General features: G+C 46.0%; 1 protein-coding gene across 1 annotated transcript in view; it reads left to right on the top strand.

Moving 5' to 3' along the window:
* CZIB (CXXC motif containing zinc binding protein) overlaps nucleotides 1–12,085 on the top strand; it is a 32,345-nt gene that overhangs the window by 18,357 nt on the left and 1,903 nt on the right. Inside the window, exon 7 of the mRNA XM_073593518.1 lies at nucleotides 1,480–1,545. Coding sequence (XP_073449619.1) covers nucleotides 1,480–1,545 — 66 coding nt within the window. The remainder of the gene's footprint in view (nucleotides 1–1,479; nucleotides 1,546–12,085) is intronic.

Genomic DNA, 12,085 nt, shown 5'->3' with positions numbered 1-12,085 from the left:
ACAAGTGAGAAATATATTGGCTTACACAGTGCGGGTGTTAGTTCTCTGTGACATATGTCACCCATGTGTGCTGCATGCCACAGTTAAAGAGTCAGGTAAACAAATCAGCTAAGGATTATAGCAGTTTATCTATAGAGTGTATACAGTGCTTGAGAGGCATGGGAAAAATATGTCAGTGCCATGCTGACCGGTCTGTAAGGGTCATATACAACATGCAGCCCCCTGACCATTCTAGAGATCAGGGAAAGAGATATTCTAGCCAGAAGCTCCAAGTTTATTGACCCTGATGCTTTGTACTATGTGCAGTACCAGTAATATTTTGTAGTAATGCTATTAGTTGTTAATGGCCCTTTGCTATTCCTTATACTACCCCATCTAACAGAAACTGTACACAGAGGATGTTGTAAGCACTGTATAGCTCTCTTTTTCATATCACAGCACTCTAACAATTCCTAGATAGCAGCTGTGAAGTTCTGTGTAAAAATCCACTTTACCTTTACAAGTTTAATGTCCATGCATTTAGCACTGGTAGTATATATTTTACCAGTACATGTGTGTAGAGGGCAAAAAATCCATTTGTAAAATTAAAAATTAAATCTATCCTTGGTACAGCGATAAAGGCTCTTAAGAGCCAGCTACTGTAGCACCAATTTGTGTCTCTCACAACCACTAGACAAGTGCACCACTAGAAAAGTCAACTAAGTAATAATGCCGATGGCATTTACAGTTCTCCTCCCCCTAACGTGATGACAGACAGGATCTGCCTTGGTAGATAAGGCTGAAGGTTATGTGTTCGATGTACAGTGCAGCAATATGAGGACATATGAAGGGACATTGTTCTAGTATAAGCATTTTACTGATTATTTTATGTGAGTATATGTTTAACTTCTTTTCAATAAATGCTGGTAAATAGAGAGCATTAGATGGTCCTTTGTTTCATTGAGGAACACACATATTAAGCTTCTCTAGAGGCGGCTGCAGTGGTCCTGGCTGGATGTTGTCTATTCCAGAAAGGCAGAGCTTGTGTTCTGTGAAGGGGCAATAACTATTGCTGGATCCAATAGACCATGGGCGTCTTCTGACCTCCTAATAAAAATAGCCCGATTCCCCCATCAACACTGACTGTGTTGATGGGGGAATCCAGCAATTTTTATAGGTGGTCAGAAGACGCCTGTGGTCTATTAGATCTAGCACAGTCATTGTGTTCTGGCAAGGATGCTCCCCTCGTGCCGGGATAACAGAATAACTTTAGCATGTGTTGTTTTCTGGAGTTTCATCTCAAAGGTAAAGAGTGGAATTGAGATATATACATGGAGCTTTCTATTCCAATATCTATATTGTGCTTTAGCTAATAGTCGCTAGTCGCATTCAAAACGACATGTTCTGTAATGTTAAAGAGGTTTCGTATCTTATCCAAGCCACTTCTTCATTTCTCTTAAACCTTCACAGACATGTTGTGCTGTATTTGTCTTTCTACAGGCAGGCTTTGCTGCTGAAGGTGCAGAGACTGGAACACCCTTCAATGAAATTAACTTGCAAGAAAAGGTAGGTGTGTCCTGGCATATTTATCATTATCCCGCCAATGAGGGTGTTTAAAAGAAAATTATAATTCTTAGTAATACAGTACAGAACACATAATCCTTAAATATCTTTATCCATGTGTTATATGCTACCTTCTGGTACATTTTCCAGTGATTGAACACTGGCAAAAGAAAGCTGCAGAGACATCCTCTATATAACCCCTAACACTCCCTCCTACTATTGTGCGTAGGTGATGGAACTCTCCTCTCTACTAAGAGAAGCTTACCTCTTTCCTATAGAGGTTTTGTTGCTCACTGATAATTCTCTCATCAAGGTTCCTGGCTGTACTATAGTCACCAAGGCTCCTTCTGCATCTTCCAGAAGGGTTGACTCCTTGGTTGTGCCGTGGCGGACCATACCCGAGCCAAGCTTGGATGAAGATGCAGAGCTGGCCTGTAATGGTGCTTTGGCACTGGACCCTGCATGGGCGCTCATCTTGTCATGTTGTACATCACAGTGAGTTAGCCACAGGTTGCCATGCAGGTGACAGAGTAGAAGTCTGGGCCCACACACCCCTATTACCCTCTGTTTGAATAGTTGCCCCCAGACTGATCCCTGCCTTCTTCTGGGCCCTCCGCAGGCCTTTCTGACACTCGGTCATCTTCCTACTCATCTGGGAAGGAATTTTTTTTGCCACAGTGTCTGACTTCATGGGCAGAATTTTGGTCCTTTTAGTGGCCAAAGCCAAGTAGGTTCACAAGCTAGCCCTTTTAGTTTCCCCTCCTGGGATGGTCTCTGGCTTTTCCTTGGCTGCAAACACATTGCGCCTGGTAGATAAGGAAGATTTCCCCTCTCCTTCTGAAGATTCTGATCAGGATGAGATGCTTTTGGCTGAAACTTTAACCAAGTTTAGAATACCATTGCTACCCTTATTGATGATGTATGCACTTGTTTAGGGTTAAAGCAACCTGAGTCTTCTCACCGCAAGGTCTCCCATTTGGGGTCTCTACAACTGCCCAAACTTGTTAAGACTATCCCAGTCCACTCACTCTTAGAGCCGTTCCTATATGGTGACTGGCCTCACCCTGAAAAGCTATTTGCTCCTCTGAGACTTTTTGCTCAGCAATATCCTATCGAGGAGGACTTTATGCAAAATTTAATGGGTCTTGTAGAAGTTCCTGCCCATCTAATTTCTTAACAATATGCTAATGGTCCCTTGTAGAGCATAAGCTTGTGCTGAATGACCCGGGGGACAAAAGATTAGAGGCCCTCTTTAGGGACCTTTTTACCTTGGCAGACCCTGCCATGAGCCTATGGTTATTTCTATGGTAGTTTCTCAGACCTCTGCTGACTAAGTGCATTGCCTGAGACATCCTAATGGATCCCTCTGTTCCGTTCTTCTCTGTCCGTATGTGGAGGATTGTTTGGGTCAAAAGTTGGTCCTGTGCAAAAACCACTTTGAGCTTCTACCCCTTTTGAGGGAGAGCACCTGTTTGATCCATCCTTGAATAAGTACATCAAGAAAATCAGGGGGGTGAGAGTACCCCCCTCCCCCTTTCAGAAAAAGGAGGCTCACACTTCTGTAGGTAGACCTTCTTATCCTGAGGTTTGGAAAATTTATTTTAGTCCCCCTCAGCCCTTTAAAGTAGAACTTTAGGCAAAACGTTATTTTTTTCGATTTTGGATAGAGTAAGGGAGGGATATAACCCCTGTAAGGTTTATTTTTGCCATCTTCGACTCATTGGGGAGATTTTCCTTCACTTCCTGTCCCATAGCCAAACAGGAAATCCCTGCAAATTAAGGGATTCTCTTGCGGACCCCTAGGTCACCAGAACTAGTGTCCCAATTGAAAGATTTCACCTCTATTACTTTTCTGGGGACAACCCAAAATTGGGGATTTTCTTTACTTTCAATGATAATTAGGGTTGTCCCGATACCGATACTAGTATCGGTATCGGGACCGATACCGAGCATTTGCCCAACTACTTGTACTCGGGCAAATGCTCCCGATGCTTCCCCCGATACCTAGAGGACAGCTGTGATCGGCGCGTGGGGGAGCTACAAGATTCTCCCCCCGCCGGCTTTCAGCTGCTTAGTGACATACAGCGGTGATCGGTCACTGCATCCTCCTCCATGCCCCCTCCGTTCCTCTGTCCCCCTCAGCTGTCCCCCTCCGTTCCTCTCTCCTTTTCTGTCCCCCTCCGCTGTCCCCCTCCGTTCCTCTCTCCTTTTCTGTCCCCCTCCACTGTCCCCTCCATTCTGCTGTGCCTCTCCGCTGTCCCCTCCGTTCCCCTCTCCTTCTCTGTCCCCCTCTGTTCTCCCCCTCCGTTCCGCCGTCCTCCTCCTCCTTCCTTTGTGAATGGACAGAGTCAGCTGACTCTGTCCATTCACATAACTGAAACATTGTAATCTCCTGTGATTATGATGTGTCAGTTTATGAATGGAGAGGAGCCGCTGTCTTCTCTCCATTCATTCTCAGTGCAGCTGAGGCTGTAGAGAAAGGGACTGGGGAATCTCTATCCTCTGTCTCTTTCTCTGTCTCAAGGGGGAGATATCAGAGGTCTGTTAAGACCTCTGATATCTCACCAAAGCCCCCCAACAGGGCTGATTTAAAAAAAAAAAAAACACATATTGCAATAAAGAATAAAAAAAATATTATTGTAAAAAAATAAAAATTGTAAATAAAAAAAAAAAACACACACACATACACCGTTCACCCACTCCCCCCCCCCCCCCCCCCAAAAAAAAAGAAAGCACTGTTAAAAAAAAAAAAAAAAAACTGTCCCGTGACATTAAAAAAAAAGTATTGGTAATCGGTATCGGCGAGTAGTTGAAAAAAAAGTATCGGTACTTGTACTCGGTCCTAAAAAAGTGGTATCGGGACAACCCTAATGATAATGGTAAACAGGAAAATAGAGAGATTGAATTTCCCTAACGAGGACACAGACAGCAATAAAAATGAACAGTTGGTTCTAATCCCTTTCCCCTCTATCCAGTTTTGCCTTTAAGCTCCAAGTCTAAGCCTGGAACAAGATTTCATTGGAAGACCTAAACCTCCAAGCCAGACAAGTCTGTCTCTAAGCCCTCTTTACAATGAAGGGGCACCCCACTTTTCAGAGGAGGGGGGACGTCTGGCTTCATTTAAAGCCATCAGGTCCCAGGAACTTTGCTTTATTTTGGTCCAGAGTGTAACTTCCAGGAGCTACAAACTGGAGTTTCAGATTTTGCCTCCTCCCCACCTCATGCTCCAAAATGTACCTCTCCCCCCCCCACAAAGACAGGCAGATCTTCTTGCTGTTCTGCTGCTTCTTATCATAGGGTAATCTCCCCAGTCCTAAGCAAGGAACACTTTTTAAGGCTGGCTTCACACTGGTGCGATCCCAGACATCGCATGTGATGCGCACTGCATGCCTGTGCACATCACATGCGATGTCTGTGCAATGCAAATTCAGCCATACAGTTTGTATGGCTGAAATTGCATCGCATTTGGACCATAATGGTGCAGGACCATTTTTTTTGTCTGCATTGGAAGCGGATCGCATGGGTGTGATGCTGACCCATGTGATCCGATTTTACAATTCTCAATGCGTTCTGCGAACTGATTTGGGGGTGTCATTAACTTTATATTGACACCTGCAGCAGAGAGCAGTGTGAACTGCCTGTGAGTCAGATGTGATGCGGGAACCCACACTGTGGTTCCTGCATTGCACATCATCGTGAACTGAGCCTCTGGGTTTCTACTTGTTCAGTTCCCAAACCAAATGGAGGCCTATTCTGAAAACTCTCAACTTGATCATTACCGATCCCCTTTCAATGGGATTTACTGGCTTCAGTGCCTGCATACAGGTATTCTTTGATAAGTAAGAAAACAATTACAAACATTTTTTAAGATAGACGACAACAATAACAGACCTTCTTTTTTGCCAAGACATGTTTCCTCCTTATCTCTTTCTTAGTAAACAGAAACTGTCCCTAAGAAAATGTCCTGCATGCAAAACCAGTCATAAAAAGTACATTACAGTACAATTCTATATTGTTTCAATCTGATCTAAAACACCATGATCTTTCTGCATGACAAAGAATTGCCTAAAATACCGTAAAGGAGATTCTGCAAGTGGCAAGTAAAATTGCAGCTCCATATTTATGGTGGGTTATTCAAGCTATTTGAACCATTATCCGGTGCCAGCGACTGATAACAAGATCTGTGCGAAACTGTATAGTATCCGGTTAAAATAAAATCTTTAGACTTTATGGTTAAAAGAAAACAGTTACTGTTTCACAGTTTAATTTTTATTACCCAATTCAAAAGAAGATCAAATGATTGACTAGTGATTTGTGTCTGATTCTACCTTTAAAGTGGAAGTCCATGCTAAAACTAAAATCCGTGCATCAATAGACACCCACGATCTAACACTAACCTATCTAGCTCTGTAAAGAAGAAATGAGTATGCATACCTTTTTTGAAGCTGATCCGACCCGATCTCCAGTGGCGGAAGCTCTGCAGAGAACACGGCCATGAAATGAATGAGAAGTGACATCACCCATAGAGTTACTATGGCACTTTCATTGTCAGCTGTGTCCTCTGCACCTGCCTACACAGAAAAGCCGCGGCTGACAGCTCAGCGGATCGGGTCGGATCAGCTTCAGAAAAGGTATGTATACTCCTTTTTTCTTTACAGGCCTAGATAGGTTAGTGTTCGATCGAGGGTGTCTATAGATGAAGGGATTTTAGTTTTAGCATGGACTTCCACTTTAAGGCTAGGTTCACACTAATGCGATGCAGAAAACCCGCAAATCGCACTGCCCTTGTAATCTGCTGTGTCTGTGCTATCCTACTGACACCCCAAACGCAGGTCACAATGCAGTGCATTTGCTTGCACCAGATCGCATGGTACAAAAGTACTGTGCAATCTGGTTGCAGTGCAGTTCCAAAATTGGTGCATACACAACTCAAAATGACTGGGATCCACACTGATTGTGAATTGAACTGAACAGGAATGTGGTGCGGTTTCTATGTGATTCACATGCAGTTTATAGTGTGAACCGAGGCTTACTCTTCAAATTAGTAGAAATTAGTAGAAATTATGCTTAATTTGAAGCAGAATTAAACTCCGCTAAAAAGAAAATTCGAAATGGGCTCCCAAGAGGAAAATGCCATAATGTGCTGATAGGCACTGCATACAAATCGTTATGTCAGACTTACCTGTCATAAGATGCTATCCTGTCAGTACTCTGGTGCTTCCATCTTCTCCTGGTCTTTGACTGCTTGAATAGTCAGACGGCAGTGTGTCATTCCTGCACATGGACAGCAAAATCACTTCATCACAGCACACAACAGGTGCCGTAAATTTACTTTGAGCTGCACAGGTGCGGCTCAGTGTACTTTACTGCTGACAGGCAGGGAGAAGCATTTATGACAGAAGAGACCATTGGGGTCTCTTCTGTCATAAATACCCTACCTGTCGGTATTTTTTTTTTTTTTCAATCGAGTTTAATACTGCTTTAATTGAAAGCTGAACTACAGACAGAAGCAATTATTCATTCATTAATAAATCCTTTTTTTTACAGCCTCTTGTAGTCCTCTGTACTACATAGCTTAGACTGAACAGGGAGTAGCAGCCCAAGATGAAAGTTATGTTGCAGTGCTCATGTTCTAACAGGGAACATGCATTGAGCAGAGAGATGACCTCATCAGTCTGCTGCTTCTCCTTTCACTATCCAGTCACATGGGGGAGCGGTGTAGTGGGTGAAAAGATCTGTAAGCGTTACTTTACTACTTGCCTGGACTTCAGCTTTAGTTTATATTATGCAGCCAAATTAGTCAGGCTTCTCACAAGGCCTGTGAGTGGTTCAGTGCTGTGCAGCCTCTCTTTACTGATCCAGTGTGTGTGAAAGAGGCTAAAGTGGACATGGATGTTGAAGAGGCTGGAAACAAGCTTTTAATGTACCAAGCCAAAAAGAACCAGTTACACTTACCGGTAACGGTGTTTCTGGGAAGTCTTCCAGGACGGCACCCTGAGAGATGACTGGTCCACCTGACAGGAAACACAATCAATCAAGAGGTTAAAGGCCCCCGCCCCTCCCGATGCTCCTCAGTTGTGACAAAGTATTGACCCACACCAGTGCACGAGAGTGAAAAACATAACCACCACCACACTCTAAACATTACAGGTTTCCTAAATAGAACGGGTGGGAAGTAGGCCTGCCGTCCTGGAAGACTTCCCAGAAACACCGTTACCAGTAAGTGTAACTGGTTCTTTTCTCAAGTCGTCTTCCAGGACGGCACCCTGAGAGAAGAGCAAGTAGCTCAGGCCTACCTTTAGGGCGGGACCACCGCTTGCAGGACTTTCCTGCCAAATGCCAGGTCCTGAGGAGATAGTAATTCCACTCTATAATGCCTCAGGAACGTGTTCTGGCTTGACCATGTAGCGGCTCTACATATCTGCTCCACCGAAGCTCCGGCCCTTTCCGCCCAGGAGGTTGCCAGAGATCGCGTGGAATGCGCTCTAAGATTTCTAGGAGCTGCTTTACCTGACTGCTCATAGGCTAACGAAATAGTATGTTTAATCCATCTAGCTATAGAAGCCTTGGATGCCTGTTGGCCCTTCTTTTGGCCAGAAAAATTAACTAAAAGATGGCTGGACCTTCTGAATTCCTTAACCCTTTCCAGGTAGGATAATAGACAGCATCTGACGTCCAGACAATGAAAAGAAACTTCCCCTTCACTTTTGGGGTTACTACAAAAGGAAGGCAGCACCACTTCTTGAGTCCTATGGAACTTTGATGCTACCTTAGGGAGGTACAGGGGGTCCTGCCTAAGTATAACCCTGTCCTCGAATAAAGAAAAAAATGGCTCTTTAATAGAAAAAGCCTGAATGTCACCTACTCTCCTAGCTAAGGGTGATTGCTAGTAAAAAGGCTAATGTAAAGGTCAGGATCCTAAGGGGGATCTGATCTATCGGTTCCAATTGGGCCTTTGTTAACCCCTCCAGTACCAGTGTAAGGTCCCAAGGAGGACACCTGGACATTTGAACAGGGGACAACCTCTCCCTGACCAAGAGAAATCTCTTGATCAGGGGGTGTAATGCCAAACGTTTCTCAAGGAAACAGGACAGGGCTGAAACCTGCGCCTTAAGGGTCTTGGTTGCCAAACCTAGATCTGCTCCATCCTGGAGAAATTCTAAGATAGCAGGGATCTCTCTTTGAGAAGTCCCTCTCTCCTGGCACCAGCGAGAGAAAATCACCCAGGTCTTGGCGTAAATACGCCTTGTGACTGGCTTCCTACTAAGGAGCAGTGTATCCACTACTCTGTCCGACAGCCCCTTCTCCTGCAGATTCTGCCTTTCAAGAGCCAGGCCGTCAGCTTGAAGAAGCTGGGGTCTGGGTGGCGGACAGGACCCTGAAGGAGAAGATCGCCCCGGACCGGGAGGTGAAGCGGTGGGGCTATGGACCAACTCTGCAGGGTTGGAAACCAGACTCTCTTGGGCCACCAAGGGGCTATTAGAATCAATTTGCTTTCCGAGAGGAACAGTTTTTGAAGGACCCTCGGAATTAGTCCCAGAGGGGGAAAGGCATAGGCCAGTCGGAAGTCCCAGACCTGTGCCAACGCGTCTATCCCCTCTGAGCCTCTCTCTCGAGCAAGGGAAAAAAATCTCTTTACCCTTCTGCTCTTCCTGCGGGCAAAGAGATCTATCTCTGGAACGCCGAATTGCCGACTTACCAGGGAAAAGACCTCTCGATTCAGCTCCCATTCCCCCTGCAGAATCGGCTGCCGACTGAGGTAGTCTGCCTCTACATTTAATGTCCCCTTTATGTGGACTGCGGAGATGGAAGGAACCTGACTTTCCGCCCAGGACAGGATCTCTGCAGATAGGGATAGGAGTGCTGTAGATCTGGTACCCCCCTGATGATTCAGGAACGCCACTGCCGTGGCATTGTCTGACAAGACCTGCAGCTCCTGGCCCCTGATCCTTCCCTCGAAAGCCTTTAGTGCTTCTCCTATGGCCAACAGCTCTCGAAAGTTGGAGGAGGCCCTTCTCTGTTCTGACTTCCAGGACCCCTGAGCTATTAGTTCCTCTAGGTGGGCTCCCCACCCCCAGGAACTTGCGTCTGTAGTTAACCTGAGAGGCCGAAGTTGGCTCCAAAGGAGGCCCTCTTGAAGCCTCTGAGGAAGGAGCCACCAGTGAAGGGAGTTCTTTACTTCTACCGGAATGGCTATCTCTATGTCCAGAGAGTCTCTTCTTCTGTCCCAAGAGGATAGAAGGAAGTGCTGGAGGGGCCTGGAGTGTAGCTGTGCCCAAGGAACTGCTGAGATAGCTGACGTCATTAGACCCAGAACTCTCATGATACCTCTGTAGGAGATGGTGCTTGCCTGTAACAGCGACCTGACCGCTGATATGAGGCCCTCTACCTTGCCCTGAGGTAGAATTAACTTTTGTTCTGAGGAGTCCACCAGGAACCCTAGATACAACTTTGTCTGAGCAGGAGTCAGTGAGGACTTTTCCCTGCTGACAATCCATCCCAGGTCTTCCAAGGTCTGCATTACTCTGGATAGATCCAGAAGTAGTTGATCCCGACTTAGACTGTAAATCAAAATGTCGTCCAGGTAGGGAATCAATGCCACTCCCTGGAGGTGAAAAAAAGCCACCACCTCGGCCATGACCTTTGTGAAGACTCTCTGACTGGATGCCAGTCCAAAGGGGAGGGCTGTAAACTGCCAGTGTTGCACTCCCTCTGGAGAGGCAATCGCAAATCTCAGGAAGCTTTGATGGCCCTGAAAAATGGGGACATGAAGGTAGGCGTCTTTTAAATCCAAGGTTACCATAAACACTTCCTTGAGGAGATGTCTCCTGAGGGAATAGACACTCTCCATGCGGAACTTCTTGTAACGAAGAAAAACATTGAGGTTCCTTAGATTTATAATAAGACGATACCTTCCTGAGGGTTTTGGTATCACGAAAATGTGGGAATAAAACCCCTGACCCTGCTGGTCCAATGGAACAGGTATTATAACCTCCTGACTGGCCAGCTCTCTTATATTCTGAAGGATTCCTACCACCTTGCAGGGATCCCTGGGAAGGTAGGTCAAGAGAAACTAGGGGGGTGGAGGGGAGAGAAACTCCAATCTGTAACCCTCTCTTATGATCCGAAGTACATAGGGGCTTTGGGTGATCCTTTCCCACTGAGAGGCAAAGTGGGAAAGTCTGCCCCCTACCGGAAAGTCATTTGGGGGGTCTTGTCAACTGACTTCTGGCTGGAAAAGAGAACGCCAGTTTTTTGTTTGTCTTTTCCTGCGCCCCAACGTCTATTAGGGGAGACCTTTTTCTCTGAGAAGCGATTCCTTGCCTGGGGGCCACGAAAAAAACGCTTCCTCTCTCTCCTAGGTTTGGTAGGAAATTTTTTCCCCCTCTCGGTAGATCTAGCTAGAGCCTGATCTAGGCCAGCACCAAAAAGGAGCGTCCCTTCAAAAGGGAGACCACATAGATGGGTCTTGGATGAGCTATCCCCATCCCAGGTTTTAACCCAGAGGGCTCGCCTGGCTGAGTTTAGTAAGGCACCTGTCTTAGCGGTTGTACGCACTGTCTCAACCGCAGCATCTGCTAAATATGCGACAGCATTCCCTATGACCTCCAGAGAATCCAGGACCTCCTTAGATTTTGAGGTTCGGGATACGTGGTCCATTAATTTACAGACCCACGTGTCGGCATTCCTTGCAATGCAAGCTGAGGCCAATGCGGGGCTCATAGCCGCAGCGTTAGCTTCCCAGGCTCTGCGTAAAATGGTTTCAGCCCTGCGATCCATTTGATCCTTTAAGTTACCGGTATCTTCAAAGGAAAGATCCGACTGCTTAGAGACCTGTGCTAAGGAGGCGTCTAGTCTAGGAGTTTTGAAAAACTTTTCCTCATTCTCCTCAGAGAAGGGGCATCTGCGCTTCCAGGTTTTATATTTCAGAAGCCTTCTTTCTGGTTCTTTCCATTCCCCTAAGATGACTTCTTTAAGGGCGGAATGTACCGGAAGGACCCTGGCCTGAGGTTTAATCAAGCCTCTATACATCCTATCCTGAGCGGACACCTGTGCAGCAGGCTCCTGAATCCCTTCTGAGGCATAAATAGCTTTCAGAAGATCTTCCATGTCGTCGGCAGAAAATATATGTCTGCTAGACCTGGATTCCTCCCTCCCATCCTCCTCTTGGCTGTCCACCACCCCTTCATCAGAAAACTCCTGATTAGGAACTTCTAAATCACACTCTTCCTCTGAATCGTGGGGGAGTGGATACTTCAGTACCTCTGCCCGATACCTCCTAGAGGAGGTGGAGCTCTCCTGGGAAGAGGCATCCTTACTAGAGTGAGCCTCTGAATCCCTAGGCTTAAGGGTGGCCTGAAAAGACTTTAAGGTGGACAGCATCTCAGTTTGCACAGTAAGAAATTCCTTCATTATCTGAGATGTCTCCTTCCCTGTCAACTTCTTTATGCATTTAAAACAGAAGGGCTTTGGATGTTCTGGGGGTAGCCTGTCATTACAGTTCCCACATCGTTTGGAGCGGGTGGAGGATTTCACAGGACGG

The sequence above is a fragment of the Aquarana catesbeiana genome, linkage group LG07 (genome assembly GCF_042186555.1).
Source record: "Aquarana catesbeiana isolate 2022-GZ linkage group LG07, ASM4218655v1, whole genome shotgun sequence".
Classification (NCBI taxonomy): Eukaryota; Metazoa; Chordata; class Amphibia; order Anura; family Ranidae; genus Aquarana; species Aquarana catesbeiana.
The sequence above is the reverse complement of the archived record's forward strand: the minus strand, read 5'-3'. Positions and strand labels throughout refer to the sequence as shown.